The sequence below is a fragment of the Labrus mixtus genome, chromosome 14, assembly GCF_963584025.1.
Source record: "Labrus mixtus chromosome 14, fLabMix1.1, whole genome shotgun sequence".
NCBI classification, from domain to species: Eukaryota; Metazoa; Chordata; class Actinopteri; order Labriformes; family Labridae; genus Labrus; species Labrus mixtus.
Genome location: NC_083625.1, coordinates 16,579,112 through 16,598,628, shown reverse-complemented (window position 1 = coordinate 16,598,628; position 19,517 = coordinate 16,579,112). Strand labels below are relative to the sequence as shown.

The 19,517-nt window shown below is 38.9% G+C and overlaps 1 protein-coding gene across 1 annotated transcript; it reads left to right on the top strand.

Moving 5' to 3' along the window:
- The first annotated feature begins 355 nt into the window (after positions 1–355).
- stag2a (STAG2 cohesin complex component a) lies at positions 356–19,122 on the top strand. Its single transcript, XM_061055497.1, has 34 exons — positions 356–569; positions 5,173–5,296; positions 5,447–5,525; positions 5,998–6,156; positions 6,368–6,464; positions 6,570–6,646; positions 6,788–6,992; positions 7,088–7,239; positions 7,602–7,675; positions 7,923–8,046; positions 9,634–9,732; positions 9,936–10,015; positions 10,185–10,292; positions 10,965–11,073; positions 11,301–11,418; positions 11,588–11,691; positions 11,780–11,872; positions 11,963–12,052; positions 12,148–12,351; positions 12,446–12,516; positions 12,606–12,693; positions 12,985–13,065; positions 13,503–13,595; positions 13,700–13,874; positions 13,976–14,115; positions 14,203–14,304; positions 14,644–14,792; positions 14,920–15,048; positions 15,155–15,363; positions 15,643–15,880; positions 16,009–16,119; positions 16,225–16,339; positions 16,717–16,794; positions 17,106–19,122. The coding sequence occupies exons 2-34, from the start codon at positions 5,253–5,255 to the stop codon at positions 17,127–17,129; spliced, it is 3,819 nt and encodes a 1,272-aa protein (XP_060911480.1). The 5' UTR covers positions 356–569; positions 5,173–5,252; the 3' UTR covers positions 17,130–19,122.
- The last annotated feature ends 395 nt before the right edge of the window (positions 19,123–19,517 follow it).

Here is a 19,517-nt window from a genome sequence, read left to right as displayed (position 1 = left end):
TATTCTATTTTGTAAAGCAATACAAGCCTGCAGCATTAATTGCACTGATTCCAGTTTTTCACACCCTAATTTCTTCATCAATTCACTGGAGGGTAAAGATTTCCACATATCTAAAAGATAGATCATAATGTTTAACATGCACAAAAGGTCTTCTTTACTTTACTTTACTACTTATTAAAATTAGAGATAATGTAAAAATCTAGCCTATAAAGGACTGTATCTTTACCAGGGACATGCAGAGGAATTCCAGTCTTGACATTGTTTTTAAGGAGGGTGCACGGGAGAGAAGTGTGCAGCTTGCTCAGAGCACTGACAGACATTATATGGACCTTCACAGCTGCAGTTCACGGTGTCACCGACAGGTGGTGTGTGTGCTGCATGAAAAACAGCGAAAATACAAAGTGTGCCTTGCTATGTTAGCCTCAAAGGAGCTTCTCAACGTTAGCTAGTAAATAAATACATTATTTTTTAGATTTGTTAAATGACAGTTTGTGCAGGGAATTAATGAAAGCATCCTCTTTTCAACGTTTGGATTACTTGGTTAAAGTCCGTCTATGATTTAAAACGAGGTAAGTTGTAAAATGGCGGATAGCTGAACGCTACGTTTACATCCAGGAAATTTAGATCGATGCTGCTGTTCAGGGTAGTTACCTATGCGTTTGACATTAGTCTTACAGGTAGTAATTGGTAAAGATTTAACTCGGTACGTTTTTTAAATCAAGGTAAATTATTTCAGAGACGTAACTTTACACCTGACGTTCAGTAGCGAGTGGTGTTGCTAGAAAGCTAACACAGCTAACGGCATTGCTAGTCCAGGTAATCTGACGCTTCAAAATCCTTCAGTGAAACTTTATCCTAATGTACATCGCTCGGTACAAATACGGTATTAAATGTGAATGTCCAAATGTGGCTAACAGAGTGATGTCTCGGCTAACGTCACAGAGATTCTCTCGTATTAGCCTGAGAGCTGCTTTAGCTGCAGACTGCAGGTCAGGAAGAGACTGAACCTCCAAACATCTGCAGATGTGTTTGTAGTTCGGAAGTGAACAACTGCGCGTCACAATCATTTTAGGATCTATTTGTTGAAAGAGTAGCTCTAGAGTTTACTTTGACAACCACCTGCCACGAATACTTGTACTAATGCGACGTTACATCTGCGTTACTTGTCTCAGAAAGTAACGTTAACCGCGACGGTGGCGTACAATCCCAGTACGCGTTTCCATGTATGGTCTTCTTACGTCCAAAGTCCGGACCCCCCCCCCCCCCCCCCCCCCCCCCCCCCCCCCCCCCCCCCCCCCCCCCCGTGGTCAGAACAAAGAACAACCATATGTCATGTGTGCCCTGCTCTTACAATGTGCGAGTGTTTACCTAAACACGCCCACACACTTTGCTCTTTCACGGATTATATCTGCGACAAATAACAGATAAAGTTTGAAGCACTGAAGTAACCAAACTACTTCATGTTCATACTAATTATAATCGTTTACAACAGGGGTCTCCAACAGGTAACTCGGGAGCTACAGGTAGCTCGCGGGCAGGTTTTCAGTAGCTCACCTATAGGTTGACTGACTGTGTTAAAAATCAAAATAAATCTGACTACAGTAAATGCACCTCTTCCCACTATTCATGTATTTGGCCCATAAAAACAAGTGTAAAGTAGTAATGTTTTCTTGGACATTGATGTGAATTTTCAGCAACATATCTTACTATGTGGCACAATAAGAAGTGTCAAATATTCACATGTTTTTCTTGGACCTTGATGTGAATTTAAGATTATTGATAAGCATTGGCTTATTCCAGTTTCACATGTGTACAAACAGTAGCTTAATTCAGCTGATGTGGTGCTGTGTAAATAAATGCAAGCGATTTGATGCAAGTCGCTCTTGGCCACTTTCATTTTTTTCAAAGTAGCTCTCAGATGAAGAAAAGTTGGAGACCCCTGGTTTAAACTGTTTTAAATTCAAATGTGTATTCACAAGTGGAAAGTGAAGGGTCTACCTTTAACGCTCCTCATATACCAAGTTTAAAAGCGCACACACACACACACACACATAAGCCAGTCAGCACTTTGTAGTAAATGACAATAAACCATTTGTGTTAAAGCATTAAACTTAAGCATACATATGATGTAGCAGTTTGTCAAAGATAGAAGTAAGTGAACAATTTATTGTTGTGGTCAAGACTAATGTCTGCAGCAGTATGCGTGCTATTATTAGCTCCTTTATGACCGTCAGCAGTTGAAGGTTTGGTGTTGGTTCTTCTTGTTGTCAGACAACCATCTGGCCAACAGCAAGTTTGATCTTTATTAAATTACCAACCTGTTTTTCTCAGCACAATCTCTGTCCAAGGCTGTGAACAAGATGCCTTTTTTCAGTTGTTTTCTTCATCTAACAGTCAGTGTGATTTCATCTTGAGTAAGTCAGAAAATCATTTCATATTTTAGTCAAAACCATCATCTACCTATAGACATAATTTTAATACCAGATGGTACATTTTTGGTATTTTCCACAATATACATATCAATAAAATATAGTAGAAGGTATTATAATATACACATATCAATAAAATATTATTATATGCTGTATTGATTAATTCTCCCACCTCCACTATACATTCTATTTTATTGTAATTGAATCATCCAAATCAAGACAAATATGAAAATCAAAACATATTTTATTGTTTCAGTCAATATACATTTCCTGTTGTTTCAAGTTAACTCTTTTAAGTGTTTTTTAACCCACATCCATACAAAATAAATGAACAAATAAGTAAATAAATGGTACATACACAAGCGAGATGGTACGTTTTATTTATTTATTTAACCTTTATTTAACCAGGTAATTGAGATCAAGATCAGCAGCAGCACACGTCATATTAATATTACATGATTAAGAAAAAACGTTTACAAATAATAATTTAAGAGCAACAACAATTGAAATGTTCAAGTCAGTTTGCAGATAGAGTGCAGAGTCTTGATCACAGATTAAAATTTAAAAACAAAGGTGCTGTCCAATGGTCGCACGTTTTCTTGTCTTTTAAGATAGAGTGAAAGGCTTCAAGTGTAATGACATCTGCCAGTTTCCAGTCATTCTGGAGAAAGTTCCATGCAGATGGAGCAGCAAAACTAAAAGCTCTTTACCCGAGCTCAGTGCCGACACGAGGGACAGTCATTTAAAAAAAAAACATCACAGGAACGCAAGGCATAGTGGCTTCTGGTTCTTTGGAGGTATGGACATAAATAAGAAGGAACTAAACCAAGAAGAGCTTTATAAATAACACTCAGCCAGTGTACCTGTGCAGCTTCAAGGATGGCCAATCAGATTTAATATGCAGGTCACAGTGATGAGTAAGGCGTCTACAAGCAGTCACAAATCTTAAAGCACAGTGACACACGGTACCAACAAACATCTGACTGATTATAGTATTTATGTTCATACATATTCACATGTACATAGCTATCTATATTTACATTTTATTTTTCGATGTGTGAGGGATTGATATAATCTTAGTAAAAGTCAAACAATACCAACTACTGTTTCAATACCACAGCAATACAAATAGAAGTTCTTGCAACTCCATACTGGATAATTTATTGTTTTTTTATTACCAAAGAATAGCTGGTAAATTGACTAAAACCCTGCACAGTGTCTAAATTGCATGAACCCAATTTGTCTCTGTACTGAAACATTCTGAAAATATGGTGAAAGATCTGTAGTTAGTTAAAGCTTTGGTACTTTTTGAAACCATCAGTTGTTACATTAACAAAGTTTTGATTAAAAATCTTAGCGGAAAAAATGTGGTCAATCCTATGAGGGTCTACTTTTCTCTCCAAATTGTCAATGCTTCATTTTCTGTCTTTATACCGTCACAGCAGACATTGTGACATCGCAGGAAATCCACACCACAGATCCTTGAAATCGTAATCATTCTGTTCTATGTTCAGGTGCACCACTGAGCCACCCACGTCATTGTGACAGTGAGGCAGCATCATGGCATCCTGAAACTAAAACAGCTACAAAATTCAGCAAACATGCTCTTTCAGGTTCTGTAGGCCTTAGCATTTCATAGTGACGTATGAACGTATAAAAGGAAGCCATCGTGCCTCTCTGCTCTTCAGAATAAACATGCATCTGCAGTGGGAAACACAAACAGTACAGGCTCTTATTTAAGATCTAAACTAAATAAGTTTGCAGTATGAAATGACTGTGCCAAACAGTGATGAGTTAATGAGCACATCTTCACAATCTACAGTTTGAATGAGTCACTTGATGAGGAATTACCTCCTCAGTGGTAAGACTGATCCAGCCATGCAGCAACAAGGGCCCATCAGCTTTCAAAGATTACACAGGGAATCCTTGTGTCCACATTGTACATGACTCATATCAGTCAATCAGTCTTTAATTCTATACTGCTAATTCATAACAAATGTTAATTCAAGACACTTTACAAAAGAGCCGGTCTAGAGCTTACTCTTTGTTATATTATTTACAAAGACCAGACATTAATCCACCATGAGCACAGCACCGAGCAATATTTAGCAAAGTTACTGTGGCAAGAAAAAAAACTGCCGTCTAACAGGCAGAAACCTTGAGCAGAACCAGTTTCATAATGAACAGCCATCTGCGGAAAGTGTGTCGGAGTTGTGAGGGCGATAGAGCGAGATGCAGAAAGAGAGAGACGGAGCAACAGTGAATAAGATAGATTTACAGTGGACATGATAATGGTAGAAGTAAGTGTAGTAATAACAGTAACAGCTGAGTATGACAGCAGACTGATTAGTCTAATATTAACATTAGCTACTGTAATGATGATGAAATGTGGAGGATTGATTATGGTTATTATAAAAGTTGAAGTTGAGGAGCTCTACTATGAAACACTGTGCCGTGTTATCGGGGTATTTACTGAAGTTTTTCCCCCACCTTAACAGAACACATCATATCTGTGCATGGTCCACATCATCATGATGTCTGCAGGTTTACAGTGAGGGGTTTGAACCTAATTGGCAGTTTCCATCATAGAAACTTCTACATGTTCTCCTCTTGTCTTGGTTTTAAGTTCTAAAAGTGTCTCTGAAATATAGCCCCAGCATTAAATACAATATAAAGTGTTATTGCAGATAATGCCGGAGCTTCATTCCTCCACAAACGTCTCTATTTTTGTCTTATTTTCCAGGTGCAGCAGAGAAGAAGAAACCACCGGGGCCCAGAGCAGTCGAAGCACTAACTCCAGCACATACAGAAAATGTTAAAGAAATGATAGCAGCGCAGGATTTGCACACAGAGTTTCAATTTCCCCAGTAAGCAATGCATTACAGACGTTACTCATTGAATTCAACATGGAAAAGTGTCTCTTGTTTTTGTTTGTAAACTGCTATGTACATACTAAAGCCTAAATGTTGTGTTTGAAGTCTAATCCTGCATGTAATGACTCGATGTGTTCTGAACAGGGAGGCAGAATCTCAGTTGTCTTCAGATACTGACCTTGAGGATCCCGATGGCAAAAATGCAAAGACAGGGAGGGGCATGGTATGTTTTTCAAATCGTATATCGTGTGCCGATCCCAGCATGCATTTGCTACAAGGCCATGCTGTTAAATCATGAAAGGTGAAATGATGTAGATAGACAACAGCTAACAATTACATTTAACAACTTCCTAGCTGAGATTACTGAAGGATAGTGCTACACTGTACTATGAAGGATTAGTGTGTTTTAATTCCAAGCTTAAATCAAATGTTGATTCATATTCATTTATATCTTTCTTATGGTATTGTGCGACTTCGTCAAAAAAGAATGTTAGCTGGCTGGGGAATAAATGCTAATGTTAGCTGAGGTCTAACGTAAGCTACATAGTTATTACATTTATTGTTTTGCTTTGAAATACGTCCTGATGTGTCTCTGAGTTTTCACCATTCTTGTCTTTTCAAATGGTGATCAATTGTAAAGTCTATGATAGAACTAAAACACTTCTGAGCGGAATGAAACATCTTGTCCCCAACAGGCAGCCTGGAAAGGGAAGAGGGGGCTCGGAGACAAGGCCAAAAGTGGGGGAGCAGGGAGGGTCCCTGGTCCCGGCCGGGTGAATGGCCATCATCCGGAGAATGGGGCGGAGAGTATGACTCTGTTCGAGGTGGTTAAAATGGGGAAGAGTGCAACGCAGGTAGGGAGAGGAGATAATGTCTTTGTTTTAAATGTTCCTGTCAACCTTTTCTTATTTGTTTGCTGTTTAAACATTTCAAATTGTGGTATAGCTGTAGGTTCAATTTTTGGTAGATGGGATCAATTATACAGGGCTTAAGTAGGTTTATAGTACTAAAAGATGTTTTGGGTGGGGGTTGACGCATCACTCAATTCTGTGGTTTCTTTTTTAGTCTGTTGTTGATGACTGGATCGAGGCGTACAAACATGACAGGGATGTCGCTCTGTTGGACTTAATCAACTTCTTCATCCAGTGCTCTGGCTGCAAAGGTAAATACGCGATGTGATTATGTGTCTAAATATGTCGAAGACTTTGTTGTATCATAGCAAATTAAAGTGCTAAACTCTTCTTCTGTTGTGTGATTTGTCACACAGGTGCTGTGAGTGGAGAAATGTTCAGACATATGCAGAACTCTGAAATCATCCGCAAAATGACGGAGGAGTTTGATGAGGTGATACAGGCTGATTTTTTTTTTACTTTACCTCCTGAACTTATTATCAATGAAAGGAGGAATCTAAGTATACATCTGTGTAGATACAGGCAGGAGATATGATATTGATGATCTCTCTTTTTTTTTTTTCTCATCAAACAGGACAGTGGCGACTATCCACTTACTCAGTCTGGACCTCAGTGGAAGAAATTCAGGACAAGCTTCTGTGACTTCATAGCCGTTCTGGTGCGTCAGTGTCAGTACAGCATCATCTACGACGAATATATGATGGACACAGTCATCTCCCTGCTCACCGGCCTGTCCGACTCACAGGTCCGGGCGTTCAGACACACAAGCACACAAGCAGGTCAGTTGAAATGTGTGTTTCACTTTGCTAGTCTGCTACACGATCATGTTGTTTTTCCTTTGTGAGTCTTTCTTAACTTTTATGATCTTTTCCAGCCATGAAGCTAATGACGGCCTTGGTCAATGTTGCTCTGAACCTGAGCATCAACATGGACAACACGCAGAGACAGTACGAGGCAGAGAGGAACAAGGTTGTTGCAAAAAGAGCCAATGACCGCTTGGAGCTCCTGTTACAGAAGCGTAAAGAGGTAAGATGTTAGAATGGAGTCTTAGGGGGGAAAGAGCCACAGGTCGGACTTGAACCCTGGCCATCTGCTTGGAGGACTATAGCCTCTGTACATGGGGCGTAGTTCTGATCGATTATGGTGAAAATCCCATAAATTCTTCTTTTGATTGATATTAAGATCTAGATTTTAAACATGATTACATTTGACCTAACCGCTAGGCCACCTGCGCCCCGGCCTCTAATTCTAACTTTCTGCGTTGCATGGATGCACACTGGATTAGTCTCTGTTTTCTGTCTGCTTTTCATGCTAAACCATCAGCTTCTGTTATTTCTCATGGTTTCTCATGTTCATGTTAATTAACTGAAAACTTTCTTTGTTTTCAGCTTCAAGAAAATCAAGATGAAATCGAAAACATGATGAATGCCATTTTCAAAGGAGTGTTTGTTCACAGATATCGGTATGTGAACCCCTGATTGACCAATATTCTGTATGTTGACTCTGAGAATTCACTGTGTTGCCTCTAACCTCACTTGAGCCTAACACAAACAGGTGCCTTCAACGTCTTGTTTTGGCCTGTTGGCTCCCCCTAGTGTGAAATGTATGTCAACACCACATAGTTTCAGTTTCAGAACTGATCAGACAGTTGTGTGTATGTAGGGGCCTGTCATCTAAATGTAATCCATTCTCTCTTGTGCTTTCAAAAGGGATGCCATAGCTGAAATCCGAGCGATTTGTATTGAAGAGATTGGAATGTGGATGAAGCTGTACAGTGACGCTTTCCTCAATGACAGTTACCTGAAGTATGTCGGCTGGACCATGCATGACAAGGTGTGCTCACAGACGACTTATGACTAAACTCACCTAAGAAGAGCTGATCAAATCCAGACTCGGCATCATTGGTGCTCAGTCAATGCACTCAGTTTTTTATGTTAAGAAAAACATTATGGCTTACAGTGTTTTAATGATCTAAGTCACAGGTGTCAAACTCAAGGCCCGCGGGCCGGATGAAATCTGCTGCCGGGCCGGATTCGGCCCGCGGGCCTTGAGACGTGAGAGCGAGACGTTTTGGGGCGAAGAGGGAAATAAAAATAAATAAATAAAAAATTTGATATTTTTTATAAATTAAATATTTTTAGTAAAAAAAGTAAAAAAAACCCATGTATAATTACCAACGTAAAAGGGTAATATGATGATACAAAAATTTATTAAACAGGGCAATTTGAACTATTTTCTCAGCAGGGAGTAACGTAAAAAAGACTCGTGGCTGAGCGCACGAGCTGCTCCTGTGTTAATCAGCAATCAGGCTGAACAGAAAGAGAGAGGTGACACAGAATTGTTTTTTAAGAGAGATCGAAGGAGCAGTATTTATTTAGTTTTATTTGCTCACAAGTTGCAAGAATTTTATCAGAGCTATGGGACTTAACCACAGGCACACAGCTGCACTGCGCACGCATCCTAACAGTCTTCAGTTATGTTCACACTTCTTACCAGTTTCTCCTGGCTTGACTGATGAAAAACAAAAGTTTGGCTGATAATAACAACGCTTCCTTCCTGGAGTGAGCCACAAAGAGCAGCTCGTCCAGTTTAAAAACACTCCTCTCCTCTCTGACTTTTTTCGGACTTTATCTATTGTGAACGTACAAAAGTAGGAACATAGATTAAATATACGAGCCCCAAAAAGGGCATAATATGGGCTCTTTAATAATAATATTGTATGATTTTATTTACAGATCTGTCTGTGATGAACCTTAACGAGTGCAAACTGTGCTGTGATCTGACACACATCTAAAGTCTCTCTCTCTCTCTCTCTCTCTCTCTCTCTCTCTCTCTCTCACTTTCTCTCTCTGTCACTCTCTCTCTTCACTGTACTCTGTATTATTAAAGCACTGATCCCAGGGCAGATAGAATAACTCTTGTGTCAAGGTTTCTATACCTTGAATAGCAATATTAAAAAATAAAGTACAGTTTGCAATGACAGAGATTTTGTGTTTTAAAATCTGTAACCTGCTGTCTTATAAATTCAGCTTTTAGTGAATGCCAATTTTTTTTCAAATTTGAAATAGATCTTTTTATCATATGATGCAAGGATAGCATAATAATTTATGTCTCACCTGTTTTGTTACCGTTAACATAAAGTTCTCGATACAAGTAGCTAATTTTGATTTAAAAATAATCACACAACAGCCTATATATACATGTTTAGAGTTATAGAGATGCCGGCAAAATTAGTCCCAATGAAGTGGGCCCACTTGAGGTCTCATTGGAACTAATGCATCTAATTTTGCAAAAGACCAGTGTAACCAATGACTATTATGAGACTAAATCTGATGTAGTTCATATCATCTTGGATCAAAATCTGATCAATCCTTTTGATCCCTTTATTTGCATAATCACTCTTTTCTGCTCTGACTGCAGCAAGGTGAGGTGCGGCTGAAGTGCCTGACGGCTCTTCAAGGTTTGTTCTACAACAGAGAGCTGGGAGTACGACTGGAGCTCTTCACAAGTCGCTTCAAGGTGAGCCAGCAGCTGCAGCACGTCAGCACTAGTCACAGCTTCTTCTCCATCTGTGATATGAGCTTTTCACTTTCAATATATGCCCACATCTAAAGAGTAATTATGTAATTTTGACCTCATGATATCTGTTGCATGAAAGCAGAAACTGTTTAAGGAAATTGTCCAGATAAGATTCAGTACCTGCAACATACTCTCATCAACAGGACCGCATTGTGTCTATGACTCTGGACAAGGAATATGACGTTGCAGTGCAAGCCATTAAACTTCTGACACTGGTCTTACAGTGAGTAACCTCCACATCTGTTGAGTTTTAGTACACCATTCCATGTAACTAAAGACTTGATACTCTTTCCAGTCAACGTGATCAACACACAAACTCTTTCTTAAAATTATTATTAAAAAAGCTCATCTTCGAGCTTTATGACTGAACATGTCTGCACTTCTTCTCACAGGAGCAGTGATGAGGTCCTGTCAGCAGAGGACTGTGAGAGTGTGTATCATCTGGTTTACTCAGCACATCGACCCATCGCTGTTTCAGCAGGAGAGTTTCTGTTTAAGAAGTAAGCGTTTCTTTGCGTCTTTTCTTTCTCGTGGCTTCTGACTCGTTCACGTAAGGTCACAGTTTGTGACTTCATGGTTAGAAGATGTCACATGAGCTCTGAGGATATGACTTGGTTTCAACAAAAAAAAACAGAAGTGCACAGAAATGGCGTTATTGTGCAAGATATTGTGTAAGATTTTGCAGAATATACTTTAGTGGAAAAAAGAATATGCATCGGGAGTTTTGTTGCATATACTCAAAAAGTATCAAGCCAAGTTCAGACAACATCTCATTGAATAACTACAAAAGAAAAATGGAACACAAATAAACGTCTTTTAAAGTTGAGTTAAGTTCACAGTCTGAGAGGTCTCCATCTTTGAATGAAAATTGATTTGTGATCTGGGTTTTATGTCACCTGGTTCTATAACAGCAAATTCCCTTAAAATGTCTCCTTATAGAAATAGTGCTGCAAAATGTTTGTGTTAAATATGACGTGTTCACTTTGATGAAGCACGCCACACAAACATTTGAGAGTGTTTGTTTGTTTTTGTATTTATATGCACATTATCAAAAATTTAATGACACCCAATGTTTATCCCAACATTATCTTTCTACAGACAGAGAAGTTGTTTATTCCCCCTGCCCCTAACCCGTTATTTCTAACAGCCTTTTCATATTCTGCTGATTTAAGGCTTTTCAGCCATCAGGGTCCTGAGGAGGAGGGACTCCCCAGGAGGGGCAGGCAGAGCCTCAACGGCAGCCTCATCAAGACCACTGTCTTCTTTTTCTTGGAGAGCGAGGTAACAGCATCTGTGTCTCGCTTTAAGATTCTTACCTGAAGCTTATTAGAATAAAAAACATCCTTCTTAAGAAGTTTGGTTTTCATCTAAAAAAAATCTTGAGTATTTGATAAGGAAAGATGATATATTTTTTATTCAATTCCTTTTAACCAAGTGTACCACCAGATGAAGAATCTTGCCTTTTATCTATATATTTTATTACAATTGGACTGTATGGTATGTTACAGCTCCATGAGCATGGGGCCTACTTGGTGGACAGCTTGTGGGAGTGTGGCTCAGAGCTGCTGAAGGATTGGGAGACAATGATCAGCCTGCTGCTGGATGAGCCTGTGACAGGGGAGGAGGGTGAGGGTCCACTCGTTAACACAATAACTGACTGATTTTAAGCACCAGTGTGTAAAAAAAAATGTAAATCATTCTAATCTTTTGTTTTCTTCCAACTCTTCTGTGCTGAGTCAGTTAGACTTTTTTTCCCCCCATTGCACCATCAGTAACTGTGTGTGTGTGATTTCAGCCCTGACTGATCGGCAGGAGACGGCTCTGGTTGAGATCATGCTCTGTGCCATTCGGCAGGCTTGTGAATGCCATCCTCCAGTGGGCAGAGGCTCAGGGAAGAGAGTGAGTAAACACGTTGCTATGCTCACAGAGGATGAACTGTTGTCTCTGTTGTTTCTTTTTAACACATTGTTTTTGTGTGCGTGAAAAGGTCCTGACGGCAAAGGAGAAGAAAACGCAGCTGGATGATCGGACGCGTATCACAGAGATGTTTGCGGTTGCGTTGCCTCTGTTATTAGCAAAGGTGATTACCTTAATGTGCTTGTATCTACTTTAAGACGACAGGTTTGTTTCCTACTGTCCATCATAACTGCTTTCTTTTCTCTTGCCCCAGTACTGCGTTGATATCGATAAGGTGACCAATTTGCTACAAATACCAAAGTACTTTGATCTTGACATCTACACAACGGGCCGGTTAGAAAAGGTTTGTCACTTTTATTTTTACTGTATATTATCCATTGTGAAAATGGCATGCAGGGTCAGTTAAATGATGTCACGTGCTTTCACACTCTCATTAAGCATTTGGATGCCTTGCTGCGACAAATCTGGGAGGTCCAGGACAAGCACACAGACACTGAGGTCCTGGAGGCCTGCTCCACCACCTACCGCTATCTCTGCAACGAAGAGTTCACCATCTACAACCGCGTGGACATCGCCCGCTCCCAGTTCCTCGATGAACTCGTAGACAAGTTCAACAGACTCCTGGAGGACTTCCTTCAAGAGGTGGGTGAGATTTGTTTCTTTCCATGGATGGTGCAGAAACCAAAGGGGCGAGTGTTCAGGATCTAATGGGTTGGACTGCTTTTGTTTGTTTTAGGGTGAAGAACCAGACGAGGACGATGTCTATCAGGTTCTTTCTACGCTCAAGAAGATCAGCGCTTTCCACAAGTAAACAAGTGTACCTTTGATGGATGTTAATCTTGTCATTATTATCCGTGTTATTTTTTTAAATTTTTTTGTGGTCTCTTTGCTTACAGTGCACATGACCTTTCTAAGTGGGACCTCTTCACCAGCAACTATCGGCTACTCAACACAGGTCTGCAGAACGGAGATATGCCTGAACAGGTATCCCTGTAGGGATTAGAAAAATGTGACTGAGTTTCTTGTTGTCTTTTTACATGACAAAAACTTTCAGACTGGGAAATTAAGAAACTAAAGCTCGCACAACTGAGGCTTGATAAGTGTGAATTAGTCTTCATAACAGAACTTTCAGACATCTTTCAGTTTAGTTTCAACAATATGTGTGGCTGTTTTCTCCGATTACCTCTGAGTAACCTGGTTCAACACATGTTAATGCTACTGGACTTAATGGACTTGACTGAACATTTCTGGCTCATCTGATCTGCTTCCCCACAGATTGTGATTCATGCTATGCAGTGCACACATTACATCATCCTGTGGCACCTGGCCAAGGCTTCAGACAGCACGTCGGTAAAGGTATGTACATGATGGTCAAGATGCATTTTTTTGGACACTTGGCAAAATATATTTATAATAAAAGATAAACAGTCACAGTCAGGTTGACAGTATTTTGCCTCCTCCTGGGCACGACAGCTAATAGCTTCTTCATTGGTTATCTCTCTGTGGTTCTAATCATCATCTGTTTTGCCCCTTTATTTCATTATTGTTATCATGACAAATAACTTTTAATTAAAGGACATTGCCACTGAGTTTTTAAAACAAGCTCAACATTTTTATTTGTTTATTATGTTTATCTCGTTCTAAATGGTCAAATATGTCAAAGGCTTTCATTTATTTTAAAGACAAATGTAACAAAACTACAATATTATGTACACCGATACTTATTCAGTCGTGTTCATTTGAAAGGAGTTCACTTTATTTTACTGGCCTAACTGATCATTTGTGCTTTTCAGGGTGATATGGTGACCTTGAGAAAGCAAATGAGAGCTTTCTGCTTAATGTGCCAGCGTTACCTGAGCAGCGTCAACACAGCAGTAAAGGAGCAGGTGGGATAACACTCATTCTTTCATCCCGGAGTTTTCCACATTTTTCAGAAACATTGTTTGGTTGGTTGTTATCGTAAAAAGCTGAAGAGGTGTGTTTATTGCAGGCCTTCACCATACTGTGTGATCTGCTATTGATCTTCAGCCATCAAATAATGTCTTCAGGCCGGGAGCAGCTGGAGCCTCTGGTCTATATGCCAGACGCTTCTTTACAGGCAGAGCTGCTCAACTTCATTCTGGATCAAGTGTTTATTGATCAGGATGATGACAACAACAGCACAGGTCAGAGTCAATAACCACTACTATACATACAAATACACACATACACATATATATATATAAATTTACAGATATATAAAAATGTGTCGTATTTGTATTTTCAGACGGACAGCCCGATGATGAAGCCAGTAAAATTGAGGCTTTGCACAAGCGAAGAAACCTTCTAGCTGCCTATTGTAAATTAATCATTTACAATGTTGTGCAAATGGACACAGCAGCAGACATATTTAAACAATACATGAGGGTAGGTTCAAACCAGTCTTTGGAATCATTAATAAAGGATTCCATCCAGCTCTAACTTTTAACAGTAAATACCTCTCTCTGTCCTCAGTATTACAATGACTACGGAGACATCATCAAGGAAACGATGAGCAAAACAAGACAAATCGACAAAATCCAATGTGCAAAGACGCTGATACTGAGCCTGCAAACGGTGAGACTCATTGCATGAAGACAACATGATTAATGCTGCCCTGTTTCTACTTAATGCTTTGAAATACACAAGAAGAGCCTCGTACCATTAACACTTCCTGTTGATTCTGACCTTTTAATGTTATCTACAAGGCATCACTTTTTACCGTAGGTCTTACCAGTGTGATCAGAGGAAGGTGGAGGTTTTTTTAAGACAGCATTCTATTAACAATAGATTAGGCTTTAGGTGACATAAAACCCAGATCACAAATCAATTTCATTCAAAGATGGAGACCTCTCAGACTGTGAACTTAACTCAACTATTAAAGGCATTTATTTGTGTTCCATTTTTCTTTTGTAGTTATTCAATGAGATGTTGTCTGAACTTGGCTTGAACGTGGACCGCTCATCGTCAGCCTTCTGTGGCATTAAAGAGCTCGCTCGACGCTTCTCGTTGACTTTTGGCTTGGATCAGGTGAAGACCAGAGAGGCTATTGCAATGTTGCATAAGTAAGTGATGATCCTGAGAGACTTTGGTTTACAGATAGTGCATGCATCTCAATGCCATACAAAGGTACTGTATGTGTTGTATTGAATTTAGTTATTCATTTATTGTTCCTCTCTGTATTTATTCTAGGAATGGAATTGAGTTTGCATTTAAGGAACCTAGTCCCCATGGAGAGGGAGGCCCACCTCTTAATCTAGCCTTCCTCGATGTCCTGAGTGAGTTCTCCAGCAAACTTATGCGGCAGGATAAGAGAACAGTGTAAGTATTTATTGATTGTTTGTGTATTTGGTGGATAAATGGAGTTGTGATAAAGAGCTCTGAAAAGGTCCTAACTGTGTCTGTTTTCATTCTGATTCTTCTACAGTCACATGTATCTGGAGCGCTTCATGACTTTTCAGATGGCCCTGCAGCGAGAGGACTGCTGGCTGCCTCTCATCTCATACAGGAACTCCCTACAGGTTGGAGGCGATGACGACAACATGTCTGTCATCAGCGGGATCAGCAGTCGAGGCTCCAGCGTCAGGAGTAAGAAGTCCAAGATAACCACGGCAAGCAAAAGGAAAATGCCTGAAGGTGATGCACCATTAGACTTTTGTTTAAGCATGAATTCACTTGTATACTTCATGAATTTTCCTCTGTCTCTTAGAATTAAATAAATTATTTCACCAGTTTGTATTTAAAGTTGACAACTGCATAGTTGCAGTAATTTGGACAGTATTGTGTGCATTTCTTTTGCCTTTAAATGATCACACCTGTGTTTTTATTGTGAGTCCGTCAGTAGGGGGTGGTCATTCTCCTTAGCAGCAAACACGGGGCGTTCTGTAGTTAAATATTTCTTTCTTCCTGCAGCAGAAGAGAACAGCTGCAGCAGCAGCGATGCAGTGTGGATGAACCGTGAGCAGAACGTGCAGACGCCGATGATGATGCACTCGCCCCACCTCACCTCCACTGTGCTGAGGGATCCAAAGAAGATGAGGCCCGAAGACAGCTACACGGCTGCGTACAGCATGCCATCAGAGCAGCATCCCCATCAACCTTTGCCTCCTCAGCAGCAGACACACCATCACCATCAGGCTGCTGTTGATTACAAGTACAAACCCTTTCTCCATACCTGATTCTAATCACTATGTGCTAGTGCTGCTGTTTTTGCTTCTGAACTACATTTGTTAAACCATGAGCTTTTTGAGAACACTTTTAAAACTCAACACTGTCCCACAGCACACAGGTTACTTGGATGTTGACACAGAGGCAACAGGCTGAGGCGTGTCAGCAGCAGGAGCGGGTTAGCATGCACTACGCTAAGATGAGGAACCACATGCAGCAAGCCATGTAAGATAAAACACCATTGGAGTCCATTAAAAAAAAAGTCTGAATTCTTATTATTTCATATTTAGCACTTTATTTTTTACTAACATATCCATGCTTACCCCTCAGTCGTCGAGGCACTGGACTCATGGAGGATGATGAAGAGCCAATAGTGGAGGATGTGATGATGTCATCGGAGGACATCAATGAGGGCATGGATTTTGACACAATGGACATTGACCTGGTAATCTAAAGCTGAAATAATTCTTTGCTACTTAAATCCAGAGGAAACGTGTATTGACAACAACATTTAAACATTTTTTGGCCACCATGCAGAAAATAGAGCTAAAATATCTTCAGTGATTTGCTTAATGCTTTTTTCTACTGTTAAGTGGATCTTAGAGCTTTTTGTGCAACTACCTACCCGAGCTGAAAAGAACACTTTAAACAGATCAATCATGGTCATTTAAAATGGGGGTTTATGCCTTCAATGCCAAACATTAGAATCTGAACGTCACCTAAATGTAAGCATTTCAGAACCACAACTGTGGTGTGTATAATTCAATTATTGAAATGTTCAAACTTTTAAGTTGAAATAGTGTCTTGTCCCTTACATTTTAGCCTGCATCAAAAAATCGCAGAGAAAGAACTGAACTAAAGCCGGACTACTTTGATCCATCTTCCATCATGGATGACTCGGTAAGGACTTTCCACTTTTAATAATACTGTTAGCTTCTTATAGAAATAATGTGTAAATGAAATATTAAGTATTTAAAATAAGCTGTGGGGGGTCCAGGTTGTTCATGAGAGTCATTATGTTAGGATAATAATGACTCTCTTTAGTTATCCATTCAGTAAGAAATGACCAATGTGGCTGTGAAACATTTCTATTTGTGATTCCGATGACAAACTGTGATTGCAAAACATGCCTTCAGATAGTCCATTAAATGTCACAAATAATATTTTATTAGATTGTAAGTTTTCTAAATCGCTTTTGTTTGTATCTTTAGGTTCTCAATGTTTCGATGTTCTAAATCAAAAAGGATGGCTCATGGAGAAAGTGTAATCAAAATCCTTGGAAGGTAACGAGGGATGACTGTTCTCAGTGAAAATCAGGATGGAGTGAGATGGACTACTATAAATGGTTTGTGAGACACCAACGTTTGCCTCTTCAATATTTTATTAGAGATTAGACGGAGAGCTGGAATTTAAATTTTTTCTGATGTTTTCACAACCTTGACTTTTGTCCTACTGCAGCAAAAAGCTAATGTATGTAAAAACCACTGGCTGTGAGTTTTTACACAGTGCAGACAGGGTGTGCATGGTGCGTGGACAATAACAGACTGAAATTTAAATGATAATATATACCTTTAATCTTTTTTCATTCAGTAGACAAAACTATCTGATGTAAATACATAGCGGCCAATATACAGGAGGGGTGAACACAACTTCACAAACAGCAGTAGTAGAAATGTAAAAGCCCTGCACAATAATAATACTACCTGTGTGATGCTTTAAGCAGAACACTATCATGACAGCGCATTCTGTCACAGAGGTGTGAATTCAACTCGATAGTAATTTCACAGCCATATTCTTAGAAATTATCCAAGTAATGCCTCTCTGACCCAATGTGAGCTCAGATTAATCATTGTGCATTTCTTAAAGGCATCGTTTACTGCAGGGCCGCTGAATTGGAAAGCATAACATCCAAAAGGTGTCAGTGATATTGTGTTCACCTGCTTTACTTTTTAGACTGTAGACTTTGGCATGGCATGTAGCCATATATCAAAAATATGTACACGGTAAAGTATAAAGTGAACTGGCGTCTCATACTGTTCGAAGGCCTTGCCACAAATGATATACGACATTCTCAGACTTCTTTGTGATGGTATTTTTTAGAAATGTATGTGTTCTGCTTTTATACCTTATAGATGACTTTGATTTATAGATATTTTCTAATGACAATCAAATGTAAATGAATGGTTTCTAATCATGTAATTTCACATAGATGCTGAAGAATCCTTTTTAATGAAAATAATGATGTTACTCTAGACACGGCCAGCTGTTTGTATTTCCTTTTCATGTCTCCATAACAAGACAAGTAATTCATTGCTCGTGTGTTCGAATTTAACAAACAATCTGGAATCTACAATTGTTTTCTTTTATTTTGGGGAGCATACACGTTGTCATACATAAACTCTCACTCAACCTTTAGTATGTAATCTCTCCTGTACCTTAAATATGTTTCTCCTCTGTATACTATCTTATAATATCTAATCATAAAAAACATGCCATAACTGCAATCTTTAGAGGAAGAATAAGAAACTTAGTTGAGAACGCTGTGTGTGTGTGAGGAAGGTGTGTGCTTTTTTTTTTCCCAGTTTGCAAGTGTGCAAAGGATTTTTTTTTAAATGTCAGTTTATTTGATGTGCCACTGTTTGTTGTATGAGAGTTATAGAATTATTCTAAATTACAAAGTTTTTGAATTCTTTGCTCAACTATAATGGAATCAGAATTGTTTATTATACAATTACAAATGTGTAATATATTGTGAGTCAGTTCTCTTTTTATATTTGCAGGTTCTGCTTGCTTGACAATTTAGGGAAATAAATATAATGCTACTATACAAAGTCAACCTACTAAATTGCAACTATACATCAAGCTCATTGTTTTGTCTTTTAGTGGGTTGTTGCGATTTTTCATTCTCTTTGTATTAGCCTGGTTGGCAGATTCAGTGGAAAGCAGAGTATTCACATCGTGGTAAAAAAAACATAATTTTCTTAGAATCTCACAAGAAACTGGAAAAATCACATGGTCTTAAGCATTAACCATATACAGTTCATACAACAACTGTTGGTGTAAGGCAGATGTTGAAAAACACATCTTAAAATTTCCTGCAAATTTACATTTATTGTGTCATATATTTTTTTTTCTTCTGTTTTGCATTGGACTGCTGAAAAAGTGCATACATCTGTATGTTTACATATATTTAAATATTTGTGAATTAAAATGTGTGTTTTTATTCCATTTTCAAAGTGCCCATTGCATCCTTAAAGATTGTATTCATGACTGGATGTATCATGAACAGAAACAAATAATTACAATTGATGAATTTAACAAAAAGCATGTTAATCCATTATTTAAATTTAGGAGTAGAAATGTTTGACATTTTGAAGAGTATGTGGATACACTTTATTAAGAAAGGGTTAGGGCCTATCTGTCTGCATGCATCTGTATTTCATGCAGACTCATATAACAATCATATTATTTATTTGTATTATTTTTTCCTGACAGTAGCAAACAAACAACTCGATAATTATGCTGTGTGTTTTACTGTAGGGTGTCTGAATCTTTAACTTGTAAAGTATGGAACTAGTTTCTTGAAGAACTATTGTAAATAAGTTAAAACTAAATTCGTAAAT